The sequence below is a fragment of the Hesperophylax consimilis genome, chromosome 17 (assembly GCF_061612785.1).
Source record: "Hesperophylax consimilis isolate HC1 chromosome 17, BYU_Hcon_1.0, whole genome shotgun sequence".
Classification (NCBI taxonomy): domain Eukaryota; kingdom Metazoa; phylum Arthropoda; class Insecta; order Trichoptera; family Limnephilidae; genus Hesperophylax; species Hesperophylax consimilis.
In genome coordinates this window covers 1,674,759-1,697,817 of record NC_142852.1, presented here as the reverse complement: position 1 = coordinate 1,697,817, position 23,059 = coordinate 1,674,759, and the positions used below count along the sequence as shown (strand labels likewise).

At 34.6% G+C, this 23,059-nt stretch overlaps 1 protein-coding gene across 1 annotated transcript; it reads left to right on the top strand.

Annotated features, from left to right (window-relative positions):
• The first annotated feature begins 4,220 nt into the window (after nt 1-4,220).
• LOC149415742 (uncharacterized) lies at nt 4,221-21,841 on the top strand. The gene is made up of 5 exons (XM_089641786.1): nt 4,221-4,414; nt 10,549-10,652; nt 13,235-13,388; nt 15,397-15,497; nt 21,323-21,841. Exons 1-5 carry the CDS (start codon nt 4,303-4,305, stop codon nt 21,368-21,370), a joined length of 519 nt encoding a protein of 172 aa, XP_089497912.1. The 5' UTR covers nt 4,221-4,302; the 3' UTR covers nt 21,371-21,841.
• Nucleotides 21,842-23,059: the final 1,218 nt, after the last annotated feature.

Genomic DNA, 23,059 nt, shown 5'->3' with positions numbered 1-23,059 from the left:
TATCCTGTTTACCACTGTAGGTTTGTAATTCGATTATCACTGTATTTTAAAAGCCATTGGATCAATAACATCGGAGCAACTTCCATTGTAATAGCTGTACAACAAGGACAGCTTACCTACCTACCTGTGATCTAAAGATTGCAAATCCTCTTGTAAAGATAGCAGAATGTATCACGGTTCTTTTCAAGTATTTTGGGATTAGAGGTGACTGCCAATTTCAACAGTTGTACAATATCTGCAAGCCCTGTACAGTAATAACTTGACTGTAGCTTCCATGGAGCCCTAGTGAAGAAAATATTAATTTTATTGGCCTTTTTAAGGCCCAGGAGTCGATGGGCGTTGTGTAAATTTGCGACAACAGTTTTCCTGCTTATTTTTCGCTCTTTCTGATAATTTTAACGTGTAAATAAAATGTGGCTTCAGTACAAAGATCTTGGAATAACCATACAAAAGATTCAAAGACCTCTTGACCTTTCTTCTGTAGATATTATTTAATCAAATAATAAAAAGATCGTCAACTCTGCAACTTGAAACACCAGTGTTGTAATCTCATAGGAAATATTGCTAAATCTGGGGAATTTTCCCTATATATTGGGAAAATATTTAAATTTATGTAATTTATTTTAATTTTTTATGTTAACCTCACAAGAGCGCCCCTCTCTGTACAATGTGAAGGTAGTGAAGCTTTGTCGCCACCCGGTTGGGCAGAGTTGTGAGGCGGGTTAAGTGGAAGCTACAAGCCAAAAATGTGTATATTCTTGGTATACCTTATATTGTAGGTAATAGGCATCAAAATCGTTTGACAAACGGAGTCTAGAAACGTTCGATTTTAAGCACAAAACTGATTTTTATTTATTTTGTAAATATTTTTGCAATAAAGTTAATCAAGTGAATCTTAGTTATAATACTATTTTTTTAAGTTGTTTCCTTTATGCGTTCATACATCACTATTGAAAAAAATATTTTTTTTAGTAGTTTACATTTATATTTTGTATTGAGTAATTTATGTTTTTATTTGTATTCTACTCAAACGAAACGATAGGAAAACCTTCAATTTATCTAAAGCATATTTTTTGGTATTCATAATGTACACCAATTCATTATAAAGATTAATCAAAATAGTGATTTGGCATTAAGCTTAGGTAGGGCCGTAGGAAAGTATTTATTAATGTGGGTCATAAAGAGGCTCGGATTATATGAAGGAGGCAAAACAGATGCCGGTAACTTGTTCCACATACGGAGTCATCTTACACAAAAACGAGTCGAAAAAGCGACCCGCTCATCTGTGAACAAGTGTTCCGCACTTGTACCGGGGATCATTGCTGCTAGCTTCTTAGAGCAAGCTCCATTAAAATACCTGTAGATCAGACTCAGCATGCCCACTTTGCGTCTGTGCATTAGAAATGGAAATCGGTCGATTAATAATGGATTGTCAATCAGACGGACCGCAGTCTTTTGCACAGAATCAAGTATTGTAGGGCTTCAGCCCAGAGGTGACACCCGAATTCAATTGATTTGTATGAGGTTAGCAACTTAATTAATTACAGGTTTAAACCTAAAATTTTACATTAAAATAAAAAGTCATTTATGGCACTATAAAAGTCGACTAAAAAAATAATACTTCATTAGGATTGTGTGTATTGATGCCTATATGTATAATACACATTTCCCACAGTTATGTTCTTGCCAAACTTCACTAAAAAACAGCCTTCGAATCGGTGTCGATGGGGTCCACGACGATAGCCGTTCGGAGCACTCTCCATTGAAATAACCACAGAAGAGATATACTGATAGAAGTGCGTTGTGTGCGTGTACAAGTGTTGAAGGTAAGCCTAATTTTGTAGGCTTGCCTGGGGCCTAGGAGCCGAAAGATCTCACGTGAACTAGCGACATCATTTTTCGTTCAAATCGGCATAGATCACATTTAGAGGTTGTTTATAGGGATTACGAGTATAACATCATTGTTCTATATTTATTTATATACATATACGCCTAAAAAGGCTTTTACATAGAAGTGATACATGATGCAGTGTACATAGGAGAATATGTATTATACAGGAGATATTGCCAGATAATAGACGTAATCCATTTTAAAGAAGGTACAAAATACACACTTGTAAAATTGTGATTACAAGTATAATGAGAAAATATGAAGCAATATTAGTAAAACGTAAGAGTAACACAAAGTAAAAAAGAAACTACACTACATATAAGACAGAACATTAAAACTAATTTACCAACGCTACTCTAATTTGTAGGATTCAACAAAGTGTTGGTATAGATTATGCTTAATTCTATATATGGAGTCAATAAATAAATCAATAGCACCCCCATACTTGTTGCCCAGATCATCTTATTGGTCAGTGAGTGTGTCTGATAGTTGGTCGAGTATGTATTACAGAAGAATGTTATATTTTGTCTTGTATTCCTAGTCGGCACATGTAGTTTAATAGTGGAAAGGATGGAAGGACTATCAATTAAGTTGTTAATGACTCTGTGTAACACAACCAGGTCTGAAATAATTCTCCTGTCAGACAGTGTTATTAGATGCAATTGATTCATCAAACTGACATAATTAATGTAATCAATAGGAATTCCGAGTATTGTAATATATATAGATATTGTAACTTTTTCTTATGTGTCCCGTCTGGAGCCAGTGAGACTATGGAATCCCAATGGGGGAATGTTGTGAGGTTGAAGGTAGTCGGGAAGGGAAGGATAAGAGGAAGGTGGGGGAGTACCTTGCTATTTAGATCTGGTCATAAATAAGCCATTTCAAGCAATGTTTCAATTCTGAATGGTTTGTCTCACACCAGGGCGATACTGAGAGTATTATCAACGATGAAACGTTCCGCAAATATACTATGTATTATTTTAAATTAATAAATTGTGAAATAACACAAATTAATCAAACAAAATTTACTTGCGCACGCCAGGATTTGAAACCGCAACCTCCGGCTTACTAGTCGAGAGCCTTAAGGCGAAGCTTAAGGCGATGCCATACGTAGTAATGCAAAATCATGTGTTTTTGTTTTGAATGTTTGGTCGCCTAGAAATGTTTCAGATGCTTTAATTAAATACTGCGAGTAGAATACATCTTGGCCTTTGAAATAATCGAGTATTTTTTAGATAAGTCTTTTTATAAGCCCAGAAAAAAATAATGTATAGGCCTGTGAAAATTGCTTTAAAGTTCAAAATCTCCTACTTACGAATCCATTTTCGGTTATGGTTTTATTGTATAATGTCGCAAATTAAGTTATTTATAAATTGATCTGAAAAAAATTAAATATTTATGCCCGAACATCCACAGAATATAATAAAAAGGCACTTTTTGGCCATGTTTTTTGCTTGCATAAATCAAAACAGGCGGATGGTGTTAAGCGTGAATTTAAACCTTATCGCCATCTACGTAAGGGTTGTTATTGATAGCGGCTCAATTTAAAATATTACACGACGTAGTGCATCGCCTTAATGCTAAATCACTATTTTGATTAATCTTTATAACGAATTGGTGTACATTATGAATACCAAAAAATATGCTTTATATAAATTAAAGGTTTTCCTATCGCTTCGCTTGAGTAGAATACAAATAAAATAATAAATTACTCAATAAAAAATATAAATATAAAGTACTAATTTTTTTTTCAATAGAAATGTATGAACGCGTAAAGAAAACAACTTAAAAAAATACAGTATTATAGCTAAGATTATCTGTGACAGTTTCACTTGATTAACTTTTTTGCTTTTTTATAAAATTATTTACACAATAAATAAAAGCCAGTTTTTTGCTTGAAATCGAAGATTTCTAGACTCCGTTTGTCTTGCGATTTTAATGCCTATTACCTACAATACAAGGTATACCAAGAATATACACATTTTTGGCTTTTAGCTTCAGAGTTGTCAGAAGTGACATCTATATAATGTATATAAAAACACACGCGTATTCGAATGCAACGTTCTGTTTGTCTGAATTATCAACAAACCAGTTCCAACTTTGAACCAGATTTAACGCAAGACTTGTATTATAATTATGTGTATTATAAAATTACTATTTTTGATTGTTACATATGTACAAATCCTAACACTGTCAAATATAATTTATGTATTTATAAAGACTTTTCGCTGAATAACAAATTTTATTACTCTAGTCTAAATTACTCTAAAGGGTAAAAAATATTTTTGCAATGGAAACACAATACAATAAATTATTTCTCAGTAAATATTCAATATCATTCAGACGTTGTCTCAATCCGTTTATCAATTTTATTAAATTGTAACATAATTTTTAAGAAATATATAAAAATGAATTATTTTTATGATAAAATGATTTTCTTTCTGTGTATAAATATATACAAAGTGTTTTTAATATTATTGATGGTTGCGCTAGCTTGTGGTATTCGACAGATCGAAGAAGGTATGTTCATTTTATTATTAACTAGATGACGTGTACCCGGCGTTTCTGTGGGTTATCCTTAAGAGATAGACATATACTATCTGAGAATTTTTTGTAGGCCTTTTTAGGATGTACAATTCCGTAGTACATTATTTTGATGTATCTCATAAGGTTTAGACAGCGTTAGCAATGTAAGCGCCAAAAATATTTTTTTACGACTTGATTACAAAACATCGACTTTTCTCTACTTTCTATAAACATAATATGCATGTTTTATATATATAAACCTTCAAAAAGAAATTCTCTAAATGATAGTGAAAATCCTATCAAAATCCGTTGCGTAGTTTAGAAGAACTAAGCGCCCAAACAGACAGACGCGGATAGTGAATTTAGAGACTTGTGGACCTCGAAATACTTGACTATCGGGAGTCTTTGACTTCTTCTAAACTCCTGGCATTAATAAGAACAAACGAAATATTTTTCAGCGATATCGGTTGACTGCTTTTCGTGTTTTGCAAGTGCAAACATGCCCAGGCTGATTTTTTTAATGTATTAGGCTGTTTACAGTAGATGTTGGTTTCATGAGAACGGGTGGTTTCTGCAGTAGTTTTTGTGTAAGTCAGCTCGTATGTGGAACGAGTTCCCGGTATCTGTTTTCCTCCTTCATTTAATCCGGGCCTCTTCAAGACTCCAACGGGGTGGAGACATAGTTCCCTTGTCTTCACACTGTACAGCGGTGCTTTTGTTTTTGTAACATAAAATTAAAATATACGCAGGAAAGATAGACTGGCGAATGGCACATGGTTATTCGCGGTCTTGGTCCTTGCTTCGTTCACATTCATACACCGTTCCATACACCCCCTGTTATTCTGTGTCTTGACATAGCCCGACTCATATATTTAGTTCACTTGATCATGTCATGTTGTTTTTCCCGCGTTGTGCCGCTTTTTCTACACTTTCGCTTCATATTACGTATGTCAAAGGGTAAAGCTCTCGACTACGAATTTACAGAGAGCCTGTATTATGTATTACTGCCTTACTGACATAATTTTTCTTTCACTATATAATAACAGTAAAGAATACAAAACACTTTTCTTGAACATTATTTGTTAAATTCAATTTTGTCCAACATTTAAAGGCTCTAGAGTAGTCTTGCGACAAGAACCCCAACATAGAACATTATATACAAGCATTGATTGAACAAGCGCATAGTATACAGTTTTTAATGTCTAATAATATATTTCCTAGAGTCTTGAAGATGTAAGCTAGATTTCTTACTTTGTTTGTTAATATAATAATAATAATTTATTCCAGAATGTGGGGAGGTTAGTGCAATCCCACACGTCCCATATAGATATACATTTTGTTGTATAATAGATATAATAAATGAACAAATAAGGACAACTATGCAGGGTGTGGTCTTGAGTGCGCTTGGGCCCAGCGCTCACTCAGGAGTGGCGCTTGGTGCTGGTAGGCTGCGGTCACCAACGTGTTGGCGGAGGCCATTAGCCGCATCCTGGCTCCAGTGACCTGGTGTCTCATCAGGTCGGCAAATCCATTCAGTCCTAGTTCCGTGAACATTGTCGATGCGCTGCTGTATCTTCGGTATCCAAATATGATTCTACAGGCGTCATTATATTGAATTCGGAGTCGTTCCATCGAGCAAGTTCGGTAGTGACACCATGTCTCACACGTATACAGGCCAGTACAGAATGCGTTGAATAGTTATTTTTTAACGGTATTGCTTCATTTGCAAAATGTGCGGGCAATCATATTAGACACTATGGTTAGGCTTCTCCTTTGTCGTTCGATATCGCCATCGTCCGATAGGTCTTCATTAATAATGTGCCCCAAGTATTTCACGTTCGAACATGTATTTATTTTTGCCTCGTTAAGGTATACGGGGAGCATCTTACTTGTATCTTGACTTTTTTCCATCGTAGAAAGCAATCAATTCCGTCTTCTTCGGGTTGTACATCATATTATGCTGTTTTCCATATTCTTTACAAGTGTTTAGGAGTAATCTTAATCCCTTGATCGACGGAGCTAGGAGGATCATGTCGTCCGCGTAGCTTATATGATTCATACATATACTGTTAACACGACAGCCCGCTCTGATGTCCAGGCGACTTGACAACTCGTCCATGTATACATTAAATAGAATGGGGGACATACACCCTCCTTGCCTTACTCCTGACCGCAAATATATCGGCTGAGAGTATGTACTTGCCCACCGTACAACATTTTCCTGCTGGGAGTGCCATCCGGATAGTGTGTTTATAAATAAGACAGGTATATTCCTAGCTTTCAATTTGTCCCATAATGTTTTATGACAGACCCTGTCGAAGGCTTTACTTAGGTCTAAGAAGCACCCGTATACGGTAGTTTTTCGTTTCTTGTAAAATTCTATTATTTGCTTTGTAGTAATGCCATATTAGTGGATAATCTACATTTAAATCCCATCTCATTATCTTTAGGCATTAGTTTATCATGTATCTCATTTAAATTACCCTTTCAAATAATCTTGCAGTTATAGTTGCTAAAGATATTGGCTGGTAATTGCTGGAGTTAGTCATGTCAGGCTGTCCCGATTTCAGGATTGGAGTTATAATCGTTTTCGTCATTGCGCCCTGTAGAAGGATGTGTTTAAGTATCGCGTTGAACAGTATGTTTAGTAGTTTGGGTATGTATCTACCTCCGTATTTTATATGTTCAATACTTAGGTTATCATGTCCCGGAGACTTACCAGCCTTAGTGCCTGTTATGGCCTTCATTATACTACTTTCCGAGAGGTAAACGTTTTGTACATCATATTCCGTAATATCAGGGACAGACGGTATTTCATTCTTCTAAAAGTATTAGCAATTTCCTCCGTGTTTGTGGACCCATCAATTTGGCTGCCGATTCGATTTTTAGGTTTGATTAGGTTATTGCTTTTCTTCCAGAATTGGGCAAACTGCTTTGTATCAATTGATTTTACAATATCATCCATTTTTGTTTGTTCAGAAGAGCTTTGGCAGTGTTTAAGAGCTATTTTGAACTCCTTCCTTTTTCGTTTTCTGGTCTCCCATTTTTATTCTACCCCATCAACGCCGATCTGGAATTTTCGTAGTGATTCCACCCAGCAATGTCACGATGTGTTTTTGGTTTACTTTGATCGCTCTCCCGATGAAATACGGTATTGGCAGCCCTACTTAAGGCTTCAACGATGTCTGTGTATATATGTTCCGTGCTTTGTATATGGTCGCATCTGTCACATATAGAATCCGAATTACAAATGGATTCGGAGTGTCTTTGATAGATTACACTAAGTAATGCTTCTGCTACACACGTATATTCACTGATTTTCTTATTATTCTTCTCCATATTATATTATTAGGCTGTTGTGGAATATTAAAAATAGTTTCAGGTAATTTTTCAGCAGCGATTACGCAAGATTTATTTTTTATTTATTTATTTATCTATATAAAGTTTTTTATAAGTGGTTTTTCGATGCCTGTCTCACTAGGGTAAACCTGTGTCGAGACAGACATAGAGTACATCGATATATATACATATAGTTAAGTGAATATCAATAAGGGTAAATACAAAATATAAAAATAATTTCAATACATGTCGGCCTGTGATCGGACCAGTCGGTATCATAGTGTATTTTTATACTATCTATTTTGTTCTTAAGACTATTAGTCCATATACAGTGATCGAGCCAGGAAGTGGTATTGTGTGCATCGCTAATATATGTATATGTGTCATTCGGTAGTCTTTCAATATCGATACAATTGTAGTTATTTTCGGTGTAGAAATGAGAGAGTTCTTTCCCGAATATGGAGGATAGGTGAGCGTTGAAATCTCCCATAACAATGGTTTCGGAGTGTTCGTATATAAAATATAAAAACATGATTGTTTCATTTTATATTTCTCCCAATTATTAAGCCAAGATATTTGATATTGTCTACTCTTTCCAAAGGTTAACAATTACACTTCTGCATACAACAATGTATTGTTAAGGAAAAGTCCAAAGATGGCTGATTTACAGAGGAAATTCTAAATGTAATATATATTCATGTTTAAGGTTAACAGGTTATGTTTCATCTCATGTATCACCAGCTAATACCAAAACAATGTCATTTGCAAATAAAACTGAAGTATCAGAAAAAGGCCCTGTAATAATCGTTCAAAGATGGTTTTAAAGGGATATAAGGTGAAAATATTTGATAAAAAACGACTCGTTTGAAATAGAGCAAAAATCTCTCTTTAAATGCTTGAGTTGCATTTAAAGATACACTGTGAATTGTTTCATGCCTATAACATATTAAATAACATAAAAAAAACCTGATTTTTATAATTTTCGGACCTTATTCTGCGATTTTTTCTATGGAGGGAATTTCATATAATTAACGTTTCGGCATTACAAATGTATATATATTATCTTCAAAAATAACATATATTTTTTTGTAACTTAAAAACTTAAAGAGTTAACGAGAAACTTGTTATAAATCTGTAGAAATTGAGTATGCGGGGGCTTAATATATTACAAACATAAAATTGGACCTAGAACACTACCCTGAGGAACACCATATAAAGTTGATTTATTTTTTCAATTATTTACTAGCTGACGTTTACCCGGTGTTGCTAGGGGTTATCCTTAAGAGATAGACATATACCATCAAGGACTTTTCTGTAGGCCTTTTTAAGATATACAATTCCGTAGTACATTATTTTGATGTATCTCATAAGGTTTAGACAGCGTTAGCAATGTAAGCGTCCGAAAGTATTTTTTTACGACTTGATTACAAAACATCGACTTCTCTCTACTTTCTATAAATGTAACATGCATTTATTTTATATGTCAACCTTCTAGAAGAAATTCTCTAAATGATCGTGAAAATCCTATCAAAATCCGTTGCGTAGTTTAGAAGAACTAAGCGCACAAACCGACAGACGCGGATAGCGACTTTATTTTATACTACTTAGATATTATGGTTTCACTAAATCAGTTCCAATGTTGAAAATTTCATACATTCGCACAAGGAATCATGTTGACAAAATAAAAGTAAGTACCTATATGGAATTGAGAAATAGATAAATATATAGAATTACTATAATTCATTATCCTCGTTCTTATCAACTCAACTTGCCACTTGAACAAATAAAGTCATAAATGATTGTAAATTTGTTTGTTTTATATTCATATCATGACATCATTTTTTACATCACTTAAGAGGAAGATACAAGCCAAAAATGTGTATATTCTTGGTATACCTTATATAGTAGGTAATAGGCATTCAAATCGTGTCTAGAAACGTTCGATTTCAAGCACAAAACTGGTTTTTATTTATTTTCTAAATAATTTTATAAGAAAGCAAAAAAGTAAATCAAGTGAAACTGTCACAGATAATCTTAGCTATAATACTGTATTTTTTTTAAGTTGTTTGCCTTACGCGTTCATACATTTCTATTGAAAAAATGTTTTTTTTAGTAGTTTACATTTATATTTTTATTGAGTAATTTATTATTTTATTTATATTCTACTCAAGCGAAGCGATAGGAAAAACTACAATGTATCTGAAGCATATTTTTTGGTATTCATAATGTACACCAATTCGTTATAAAGATTAATGAAAATAGTGATTTAGCATTAAGCTTCGCCTTAAGTATTTTTTGTCGACAAACAAAAAATTCATCTATGAACGAATTTAAATTATCAATTTATGTACGTATTGTAACTGTGACGGCCTCTGTAGTCGAGGTGTAAGACAGGCAAGCCGGAGGTAGCGGGTTCAAATCCCGGCGAACGCAATTTATTGTATTAAATAAATTTGTCTTATTTTATTAAATTTCCAAGATGTCAAATATCCCGAGAAAACGGCTTTTGACGTTCGAACCCAAATGTGTGTTTTTTTGCAGATATTGTTGTTGATTCCACTTCATACCTATATTAAATAATATGCTAAAAAATGTTCTTACAGAATATGCCAACACCAACAGAACAACATGAGAGTTGTACTTCTGAGTTGATATAAAGATGAAACCTCTGCATAACTCTTACATCCTCTGTGAAACAAAATGGCGCTGTTATGTCGATACAATTTGATGACAGTGTTACTTTTGAAGTTCTTTGAATGATCAGGACCTAACAATGTTATTGTTTTTAGGTGAGGAGTGTTTTCGCGAGGCAACAGGAGATAAGGGTATCTGCACGAGGCTGTCGGAATGCCCTATAGCTCTGGCGGCGGTCAAGTACAACATTAATCCACAGGTACGCAACAAACATAAGACCAAAAAAATCCAATCATAGAAACAAACAATCATAGAAACAAACAATCATAGAAACAAACAATCATAGAAACAAACAATCATAGAAACTAACAATCATAGAAACTAACAATTATAGAAACCAACAATCATAGAAACAAACAATCATAGAAACCAACAATCATAGAAACAAACAATCATAGAAACAAACAATCATAGAAACAAGCAATCATAAAACCAATCAATCATAGAAATCAACAATCATAGAAACAAACAATCATAGAAATAAACCACTATAGAAATAACCCTCATATAAACCAACAATCATGGAAACCAACAATCATCGAAACCAACAATCATATAAACAAACAATCATAGAAACAAACAATCATAGAAACAAACAATCATAGAAACAAGCAATCATAAAACCAATCAATCATAGAAATCAACAATCATAGAAACAAACAATCATAGAAATAAACCACTATAGAAATAACCCTCATATAAACCAACAATCATATAAACTAACAATCATAGAAACAAACAATCATAGAAACCAATAATCATAGAAACAAACAATCATAGAAATAAACCATCATAGAAACCAACAATCATGGAAACCAACAATCATCGAAACCAACAATCATATAAACAAACAATCATAGAAACAAACAATCATAGAAACTAACAATCATAGAAACTAACAATTATAGAAACCAACAATCATAGAAACAAACAATCATAGAAACCAATAATCATTGAAACAAACAATCATAGAAATAAACCATCATAGAAACCAACAATCATAGAAACCAACGATCATAGAAACCAACAATCATAGAAACAAACTATCATAGAGATAAACCATCAAAGAAATAAACCATCATAGAAACCAACAATCATAGAAACCAACAACCATAGAAACAAACGGTCATAGAAGCAAACAATCATAGAAACCAACAATCATAGAAACCAACAATCATAGAAATAAACCATCATAGAAACCAACAATCATAAAAACCAACAATCATAGAAACCAACAATCATAGTGACAAACAATCACAGAAACACGCAGGGCCGGCCCATCATCTTTGAGGATGCTGTGCGGGTGGATTTTTTAGGGAAAGGGAGGAGATGAAGGTCTGGGAAGGACACAGGTGTGAGGAATGATGGAGGGATCGAAGTTAACAAATCCGGCCCGCCACGCAGTAAGTGGGGAGATGCATCCGCAGCCAAGACCCACACAAACCTCACCCCATGAACCCCATGGGTTCCATGATAACTCAACACAGTGACAATTCAACACACTTTTAAAAACTTATATAAAGTCATTAGAAAATATGAAAAAAAAAATTAAACTAACCTAACCTACCCTACTTAACCCAGTTAATGGAAAGTTATGAAACAAAAACTTTATTTCATAACTTTCCATGACTTATACTATAAAGTCATGGAAAGTTATGAAACAAAAACTTTATTAACTGGGTTAAGTAGGTTAGGTTAGGTTAGTTTAATTAGTTAGTTAGTTAGTTTGTTTCATAACTTTCCATGACTTTATAGTATAACTTATTTTTTAAAGATGTAATGAGTTATCATTGTGATGATTTATCCGGTCACCGAATGCTTGCACAGTCACTTGGGGTGACCTATAACCATAACCTATAAATGGTTGCCGGGGCAGCGGTACACAAATTGAGATTATTATTATTAGGTGTTAGGTTAGGTTAGGTTCCTTGGCCAATTTGCGTAGAAAATAATATAAACTTAACAAGGTTGGCTCGGTTAGAAGGCCGTGACGCATGACGTGGCGTTGGAGTTCATAATGCTTGAACACTACAGTAAAACAGTATCGCTTTACTAAACAAAGTGTTTTAAATTTTACACAACCGTTAAATAGCCATTAGCGTAGGAATGCTTGTTTATCAGTTGTATAAAATTGTTTATCGGTGTAGTATAATGATTGCATATGTATGAACCAGCCATTTTGTAAACTGTTATAATATACAGGGTTTTCCAATAAGATGTGTTATTTTGAATAGCCCGCTATTTCGGTAGATGTTACTTTTGAAGCTGTCATTTTTTAACATTTGACAAGTAGAAACTACGCCATTAATAAAAATGGAACGATACACGCTTCAACAACGCATTGAAATTATTAAAATTCACTTGAGTTAATCAAATGCCAATCATCTTGAGTGATGAGGCCCATTTTCACTTTGGTAGCTTCGTTAACAAGCAAAATTGTCGCATCTGGAGCTCGGAAAACCCAAGAGTTATTGTTGAAAAGCCTCTCTATCTTCAACGTGTGACTGTTTGGTGCGGTTTATGGTCCGGCGGAGTCGTTGGACCTTACTTTTTTGAAAATGAGGCTGGAGCAACAGTTACGGTGAATGGATTGCGCTATCGAGAGATGATTAATGATTTTTTATGGCCGGAATTGGATGGTATTGTTCTGGACAACGTTTACTTTCAACAAGACGGCGCTACGTGCCACACAAGCAACGAAACCATTGATCTTTTACGATTGAATATCAAAATAACACCTCTTATTGGAAAACCTGTATATAATGTCATGTTATGTTCCAGCTGTGCGGTCTTACTGGAATACATACCATCGTGTGCTGCTTCCAATCCGCCAATACTGAGGAGTCATCTTCTTCTTCTAAACCAAAAGAAACATCTACAACACAGACAAGTATGCAAACTTGCTCTGACAAAGTTCCTACAGGCGGAACTATTGGTTAGTCAAATATTGGTTTATTATATTTAATTATTGAAGACAATATTAGCGATTCCTAAAACAGAAAAAAACATACGGTCACATCTAGGATTTGAACCCAGTACAAGAGTAAGCTACAAGCCTAAAATGTGTATATTCTTGGTATTCCTTATATTGTAGGTAATAGGCATTCAAATTGCTTTACAAACGGAGTCTAGAAACGTTCGATTTCAAGTACAAAACTGGTTTTTATTTATTTTCTAAATAATTTTATAAGAAAACAAAAAAGTTAATCAAGTGAAACTGTCACAGAAAATCTTAGCGTTTATACGCGTTTTCACTTTACGCGTTCATACATTTCTATTGAAAATATATTTTTTTTAGTAGTTTAAATTTATATTTTTATTGAGTAAAAACAAGCTAAACGATAGGAAAACTTTCAATTTATCTAAAGCATATTTTTTGGTATTCATAATGTACACCAATTTGTTAAAAAGATTAATCAGAATAGTGATTTAGCATTAAGAGAATCCAGAAGATCTATTACAGACGACCAAGCCCTTTGTCAATACGATACTATTGGAATATTTCTGAACGCATCCGAAAACTAAAAACTGTTTTTGAAAGACGATGATGAAGTACCTACGCTTTTAAATTTTATTATTAAATTATTAAGTTATTCAAAAAAATAAAATAAAAATAGTTTTGTTTTATTAATTTTGCTTTAAGACCGATTGTAGACATGACAAAATCAACTATTTTCGACACACACGAACTCTGTTGTTCATTTCCAAAACAATATTTTTTCTAACTAGAATTTATTTTAAAAACGTTTGCCTGAAAACAGTAAGATGGCGGTAATGTAAATCTTCGTTATAAAAGTTATGAATTTCAGTTACCAGATGGCACTATTTTTTTTGTATTATTTATTTAATTAGTTTATACTACGTTAGAATATAAACGAATATATACAAGGTAACATTTAATTTAATTGTATGTATTTTAATATTTTTACAGAAAGCCTGACATTTCATTTTATATTATTATTATTTCTTCATATATCTTTAGTCCTGATTTTCCATATTATGACATGTATGATGATGTATGTGCCAATTTCTTAATTATGTATATCTCTATTAAAAACATTTTGGCATTTGGTTTTACATAGTATTTTTATAGTGAATAGCTCACAAGAGTCCCAACTGCTCCGGTCTGGAGCCAGTGAGACTATGGCATCCCCAATTGGGGTATGTTGTTTGGCTGAAGGTAAGTGGGTAAGGGAAGGAGATGGGGAAGAGGAAGGTGGGGAAGTACCTGGCCATTTAGATCTAGTCACTAAACACGGCTAAAGCCATTTGGAGAAACGTTTCAATTCTGAATGGTGGTCTTACACCAAGGCGATACTGGGAGTATCTTCCACTCTGGAACGTGCCGCATATATAGTATTTATTATTTTAATTAATCAATTGTGAAATAACACAAATCAATCAAATAAAATTTATTTGCGTACACAGGGTTCGAATCACAGGGTTTAAACAGATAGCACTGTTTAAAAAAATGTTAGTAATGTTTGTCCAACAGATGGCGCTGTATTTAATAAAAAGCTTTGTTCAGACTTTAGCCAAGAATCAAACCAACGAAAATGCCACATGTATCTGTATTGAGTAATTGAAATATCCGACAGATGTCTCCCCTAAGGGCAATAATTGTGATTATATATACCAATACATTCAAATGAATTAGTTTATAAATAGGTTTGCAAGCCCATTTTCTTCCTCTTCTCTCTCTAAATAACGGATCAATAACAACCATGAAATAATTAAGGAATTCGAGGGTCGTTGTTTTTTGTTACCAGTGATGTGTGTTTTTAAAGAATAAAACTTATCAATTATATTTCTTGGTATCATTAATTTAACGAGGCCATTACTGTAACAAGCTTGTTTCAGATAAGACTACTTTTGAACACAAAACATTTCGTTTATTTTATGTGACGTGGGTATGTATTGTAATGTGATGTGACGTTTTGCAGGGGCGCCTTGCGTTAGAAAGAACGGACAGGCAGGGAAGTGTACCCACATCTCTAAATGCGACTCGACTTTGAAAGCCCTGAAAAAAGGAATCCCCACAGAGGTAATTAAACCCGAACTCCTCTATCCTTATCATTACTCTAATTTAAGTAGCGGTGTTCAAACCAATCCTACATCGGCCTAAGTAGTAGTCGTAACTCCTTCAAACAAGCTTTCCATTCAAATGCTTGGTGTAACTCGTGACCAGCTCATTGAAGGTACACCCACCCTGTCCCACCCCGGTATAGGTGACTTATGGTCACCCCTTCGGAGCTCTCGCATGAATCTATTTTTTTTGAATAAACATCTCTACAATTTATATAAATGAAGCTAGGCCTTCAATGTCCCCGCATACGGTGTTATGAAGCGGTATGCAAGCGCTTACAAGTACTAAACTAAGGACAACACAGAAAAATAAACAACAAAACAATCAAGTTCAAGTGTCAGGCAGATAGTTAGTGGAGGGGACCCACACTCCAGTACCTGTAAACACATAAAAGTAAAGAAAACAATAGAGTGACGGGGGAGTTTCGCCGAACCACGACTGGCAGTCCTGTTGAGAAATTGGTGGTGGTTGGGGCGACTGGTGCAGGTCAGGACTTCCACACCCCTTAGCCGACCACCCGGTGGTGCCCTGAAGATAAGTATTGGAAAAAGAGGGATAAAACCCTAAAGAACCTAGGGGAAAGAAGCGTCAGGAGGTCGGAGGCAGGGTGGAGGTTACCCCAGCCCGCACAGTCACCCCTCTGACCACCAACGCTCATCAGGGGTGGCGCAGGTGATTGGCGGAGTCCCCCGGTAAGAAAGAATAATAAGAAGCTCCAGTCGTGCACTCGTGACCAGCTCAGTCACAGGGGCTCCATCCAAGTCAAGTTAGCCTTGCAGAAGCTCAGGCTGTCTGTGGGAGCGTAGGCTCGGATCCTACCGGCTGCGCCAACTGTAGTAATTATGTGTCGTGGCCGACTAATTCAGTAGTATAATGTAAGGTTGTTGTTATGAATCTGAGACAGGAGAGAAACAATGGACAACTTACGTACTATTTATACTCCCATTCATCTGTTGAGTATATGAAAAAACATCAAATACAGGGTTTTCCAATAAGAGGTGTTATTTTGAATAGCCCGCTATTTCGGTAGATGTTACGTTTGAAGCTGTCATTTTTTAACATTTGACAAGTAGAAACTACGCCATTTATAAAAATGGAACGATACACGCTTCAACAACGCATTGAAATTATTAAAATTCACTTGAGTGAATCAAATGCAAATCATCTTGAGTGATGAGGCCCATTTATACCTCGGTGGCTTCGTCAACAAGCAAAATTGTCGCAACTGGGGCTCGGAAAACCCAAGAGTTATTGTGGAAAAGCCTCTCTATCCTCAACATATGACTGTTTGGTGCGGTTTATGTTCCGGCGGAGTCATTGGACCTTACTTTTTCGAAAATGAGGCTGGAGCAACAGTTACGGTAAATGGATCGCTATCGAGAGATGATTTATGATTTTTTATGGCCGGAATTGGATGGTATTGATCTAGACAACGTTTGCTTTCAACAAGACGGCGCTACGTGCCACACAAGCAACGAAACCATTGATCTTTTACGATTGAATATCAAAATAACACCTCTTATTGGAAAATCCTGTATTATGTGACGAACGATTTCAAAAGAGCATTTGAAACGATAGAAAGGAAAAAAACTTTTGGAAAAATTAGAAGATATAGCCTTTCCGAAGTAGCTCTAAATCTTTTCAAAGAATATTTCCACGAAAGAAAACAGGTAAAAAAAGTTGAAAGCTCAGAATCAGAACCAATATAAAACAACCTCGGTGTTCCGCAAGGGTCGGTATTAGGTCCAATTCTATTCATTATTTACATAAATTATATAATTAAAGCCATGAAACATTGCAAAATTAGATTATTTGCTGACGGTACATAAATCTATATATCATGTGAAGAGTACATAGATACAATCAACAAATTAAATAAAGACTAAATGTAAACAAAACAAAATATATTGAAATAGGCAACAAAACGCATAACACAGAATTAAAATTGACAATTAATGATGAAAAAATTGAAAAAGTAAACCAAATCAAGTACCTGAGTGTAATACTCGATTCAAAAACTCACTTTCACAGCAAATTTTGAATATGTGCTAAAGAAGTTATCAAAAAATGTCAATTTTCTTAGACGATTAAGAAATAAACTAAATGGAAACATTACAGAGCTCATTTATAAAACTATAGTTGCTCCACATTTAGATATTTGGCCAATGAAGGAAATTTGAACAAACTTGATGTTATACAGAATAGAGCTATGAGATGTATACTGGGAAAAGGTAAAGATGCAAGCATTAATCAAATGAGAGCAGCTAAATTGGATTCCAATAAAAAAGAGACAAATTATTTTTCATATTTTCACCACATGTCACCATAGTTTTATCCTTTGTCAAAGTTTGAAAACCCATCTGGCAATATTTTATTCGAGTTTCGTTGAATAATGTACCTACATTGGCACGCTTTTACAATCACAACGAAATGGCATGGCACCATTCGTCTCATTTTTATCTGTTATTATTTAGTGTGTATGAAAGAGCGAAGACGATTTTTGACACATTTGCTAATGAGAGCTGTTGAGCACGAGAAACAATGCCAATGACAGTTATGGCGTGTGGATTTTTAAAATTATTTTTTTGTTTTTAATTGGACAGCAAAGTGCCCATAACATTTTTTACTCCAAATGTGCTAAGGAATATCTGGTTGAAGTTTGTCGGGTACGTGCCGATACTCCCTGTATATGGTGGTTTGAAAAGTTTCCGACCTAACAATGAAACAAGTTTTTTTTATTTATTTTTCTACATAGTATCCTTGTAACTCTACACACTTCTCCCAGCGATGCTCCCATCTCTCTAACCCATCCAAATAGTACTCGGCGTTTATCTCTGCAAAATAATTGTTCACAAAGGTGATTGCCTCCTCATTTGACGAAAATCTCTGTCTTCCGAGCGCAGTTTTTTTGATTAAGAAACAAAAAGAAGTCGCTTGGGGCTAGATCTGGTGAGTAAGGGGGGTGGTCAAGCAGTTCAAACCGTAATTCATGGCAACCGCTGAGGTGTGAGACGGCGCGTTGTCTTGGTGAAACAGGATTTTCTTTTTCTGTAAATGTGGCCGTTTTCCGCAATTTCTGCCTTCAGCTTGTCAAGTAATGATGCGTAGTAAGCTCCTGTTATATTTTTTTCTTTTTGAAGAAAATCAATTAAGATAACTCCATGACTATCCCAAAAAACATTCGCCATCACTTTCCCAAACGAGAAAACAGTTTTTGCATTTTTTGGAGCCGGCTCCCCTTTGTTTTTTCCCCCACTGTTTTATTTATTTATATATATATACACGGTGTCCGGAAACTCGTAGTACAAGCGGGAAACTGGAGAATCTACACCACATGGGGAACCCAAAAAAACATAAAGTTTTTTGATTTCAGCATTTTCAAAAAAAAAAAAAAAAAAACCAAAAAAAATATATTTTTTGGCTATTTTAGGGTTAAAGTTTTTTCTGGTGTTTAGGGTTGAATAACAGATGTTTTAACCCTGCAGAGCAGAAATATTTTATGATTACACCGGGTTAAATGAAGGGTGATTTCAAAATAATGCTTCAAATCCGAGTTTCTTCATTTGTTTTACTTTCAAATAGTTTTAATTAGTTGGGTACTTTGATCTTCAGTAATAATTTATAAGAATTTGATTAAAAAAAAAAAAAAAAAAAATCAACTTCAAACTCGATTTACTCGATAACGAAAGCTCAAATAATAAAAAAATATACTACAAAATCGACTCCAAATGTGATGTAGATTCACCAGTTTCCCGCTTGTACTACGAGTTTCCGGACACCCTGTATATACGCCTAAAAAGACTTTTACATAGAAGTGATACATGATGCAGAGTACATAGGAGAATTATACAGGAGATATTGACAGTAAATAGATGTAATCCATTTTAAAGAAGGTACAAAATACACACTTGTAAAATTGTGATTACAAGTATAATGAGAAAATATTAAAAAATATGAAGCAATACTAGTAAAACGTAAGAGTAACATAAAGTAAAAAAGAAATTACAACAACACTACATATAAGACAAATCATTAAAACTAATTTACCAACGCTACTCTAATTTGTAGGATTCAACAAAGTATTGGTGTAGATTATGCTTAATTCTATATATGGAGTCAATAATAATAATTCAGTGCCGGCAACCCGGGCGTTTATTTATTATTAGTTATGTACATACATGATTTTTCTCCTTACCCTCCTCACTAGACAAAGTCTGTTCTGAGGCTGGTAACTAACAATTTCTAATTACATAAAAACAAATAAGTGGTTAAAAAAGAAAAAAAAAGAAATATAAATATTATAGTAAAAATAATAATAATAAAATAAGAGGAAAATCAGAAATTAGAAACAGAGTAGAAAAAAGAAAATATATAATTTTAGATATTAAGAATATTACTTATCTCTCTTCTTTCTTTGACATTCAACCAGTTTAAAAATCTTTTGAATACCCAATTCAAATTATTAGATGCGACGTAGGTCTTTGTTTGGGCTACAAACTTATTGAATATATGTGGTGCCAAGTAAGATTCATGTTTTTTGGCAAAATTTGATTTGATATATGGTACTTGTAATTGATTGTGTGTGTTTGCTCTTGTGTTTTGCGAGTGAGTTATGAAGTGTGGTGATATTTTTATGCAGTTTTTGTAGATGATCTTCTTTATGAATAGTTTATTTATGTCTAATAGGTTATTGTTGATCATTTGCTGTTCTGTCGGATGTTGATAAGGCTTTCTGAACATAATTCTGATTATTGTTTTATGATTAATTTTAAGTGATTTGAGATGAGTCTCTGCTGCCACCCCTATAATAAATAAATCAATAGCACCCCCATACTTGTTGCCCAGATCATCCTATTGGTCAGTGAGTGTGTCTGATAGTTGGTCGAGTATGTATTACAGAAGAATGTTATATTTTGTCTTGTATTCCTAGTCGGCACATGTAGTTTAATAGTGGCAAGGATGGCAGGACTATCAATTAAGTTGTTAATTCTCCTGTCAGACAGTGTTATTAGATGCAATACTGACTGTATTTTTGTTTTGGGCGTATAATGGTGTATCCAAGTTTCATCTACAGTAATTAATCGGCGCCAAAACTCGGATTTATTGCTCCTAAACTGCGCCAACAGAGCGCTCAAAATGTTCATTAGAACACGTTTTTGGTCTAACGCGAGCAAACGCGGCAACCAACGCGCGGACAGCTTTCTCATGTCTAAATCTTGATTTAATATGTGACAGACATGTTCTTTGGACATTTTCATAACCTCTGCTATCTCTCTCATTTTAATTCGGCGGTCGTCTAACACTATTTGGTGAAGTTTAGCAATGTTATCGTCAGTAGTTGCAATTTTTGGACGTCCCGAATGTTCATCGTCTCCCAAGCTCTCACGGCCACGTTTAAATTCAGCTGCCCAAAATTTCACTGTGGTAAATGATGGTGCAAAGTCCCCATACACAGAGTCCAACTCATCTTTGATTTGCGTAGGCGTATTGCCTTTCAAAAACAAAAAAATAATAACAGCTTGATCCTCAATTTTTCCATTTTCACAAAAACACACACATCGACTCACTCAAACGACTGTCATCTAAAAACTGCCGAAACTTTGGTGAGTAACTGTCAAAAGATGCACAGCTATATTCACTAGCTTTTATTGACGAGTACCGCCATCTTTGCGTTGAGTTCGGAAACTTTTCAGACCACCCTCGTATATATGGCTTGATTACTTCGCTGTTAGTTTCGTAAATATATATATCTTATCTTATGCAACCTTTTTTTTTTCTTTCAGCCATGCTTCATGATAAAAACTGTCCAAGTTGTTTGCTGTATACCTTAACCTACACTGCACTACTTGCTTCATTTACGTTCATACGTACGCATCTGTAATACAGCCATTTGACTGAAATATGCTATGATTCACTCGATCCTGCTACATCTTCCTGATACAAACGTCTCTGACTTCTCTGTGATTCACTTACTTGTCATGATAATGTATTATCGCAACATTTTTTCTTCGTACGTCCGTTCTACATGTACAAACATCTTAGCTTCCTGTTCTTATGCCGGGTTCACACGAGGACAGGACAATACTGCCTTGTCCCTGCCCCGGACCCTTCGTCCTGGTGTGAACAGTACTTTGTAGGACAGGACAATGAACCGAGACATTGTTGTATGTCTAATTGTCCTGCTCTGTGCCGTTGGTTAGACAAAGACCTGTCTACAAAACTTCTTGCAAATTATTTTGACAAAATATAAGGAATAACAAATTGCATATTTCAATCTTAAATAAAGAAGTTGTGATAACAAATACATTGATTTATTATCCCATATAATTATAATATGAAAATATTTATCCAGGACACTATCTACGTTACAAAAAAGAGCTTTGTAATCATTCTAAAAAAGCAGTCACTTTGTGGTTTGACATGTTAATTGAAATAAAACAATAACTTTATTTTAATTTTTTAATACCGACCGGTTACGCTTAACACAAGCATCTTCAGGGTATAAAATTAAACTGTTTAATCATTATTTAATATACTAATTAGTTTAATGTTATACCCTGAAGCTGCTTGTGATATGCGAAACCGGTCGGTATCAAAAAACATTAAATAAATAAATCCTGGTTACAAACAAAGTTATTGTTTTATTTCAAGAGAAAAATTAGTTGAAAGATAATATTTAACCAGTACCCAAAGTTACTGGAGACTTTTCTATAATTTCTATAAATATATTACGCATGTATTATATGTATATGTAAACCTTCCGGAAGAAATTCTCTAAATTATAGTGAAAATCCTATCAAAATCCTATCAAAATCCGTTTAGAAGAACTAAGCGCACAAAAAGATTAGCCTGTATTATTCCAATTTAACAACAACAAAAAAGTCGTGAATATGTAACGTAAGTTAAGGTTAAAAAGTTAGGACGGTCAAGAAGCCTCGAGGGGCCTATGTCATCTTTGGGAATGCTGTATAGAAGGTGTTGGTAGGAAAGGAAGGATATGAGGGAAGGAATAAGGTACAAGGGTTTGGTAGGAATCTGGGGGTTAGTGAGTCCCTTCGACGCAAGGCGATGGGTCGAGAGAGTCCTGACGAATTGGTCAAACAGTCTTCCGGTCCGACCTGGTGGGCAGACTCTTCCGCCGCCAAAAGCCGGACAAATCTCACCCAACCATGAACCTTGGCACCTGGTTACGCAATAAATGGTTCATTCATTCATTCATTCATTCACTATACAATGTTTTTTTAATTTTTTTCATTGTATCTGTAATGGGAACCCACTAAGGAGTGCCAGTGTGTAAGTAATATAACAAAAGTCAGTAATGGGAACCCACTAAGGAGTGCCAGTGTGTAAGTAATATAACAAAAGTCAGTAATGGGAACCCACTAAGGAGTGCCAGTGTGTAAGTAATATAACAAAAGTCAGTAATGGGAACCCACTAAGGAGTGCCAGTGTGTAAGTAATATAACAAAAGTCAGTAATGGGAACCCACTAAGGAGTGCCAGTGTGTAAGTAATATAACA

What these genes read in the sequence shown, in the direction of transcription:
- LOC149415742 (XM_089641786.1), top strand. Translation starts at nt 4,303, where the DNA reads ATGAATTATTTTTATGATAAAATGATTTTCTTTCTGTGTATAAATATA. An exon ending in TATTCGACAGATCGAAGAAG is followed by an intron (nt 4,415 to 10,548) that starts GTATGTTCATTT and finishes TATTGTTTTTAG; the next exon opens with GTGAGGAGTGTTTTCGCGAG. An exon ending in AAAAAGGAATCCCCACAGAG is followed by an intron (nt 15,498 to 21,322) that starts GTAATTAAACCC and finishes TTTTTCTTTCAG; the next exon opens with CCATGCTTCATGATAAAAAC.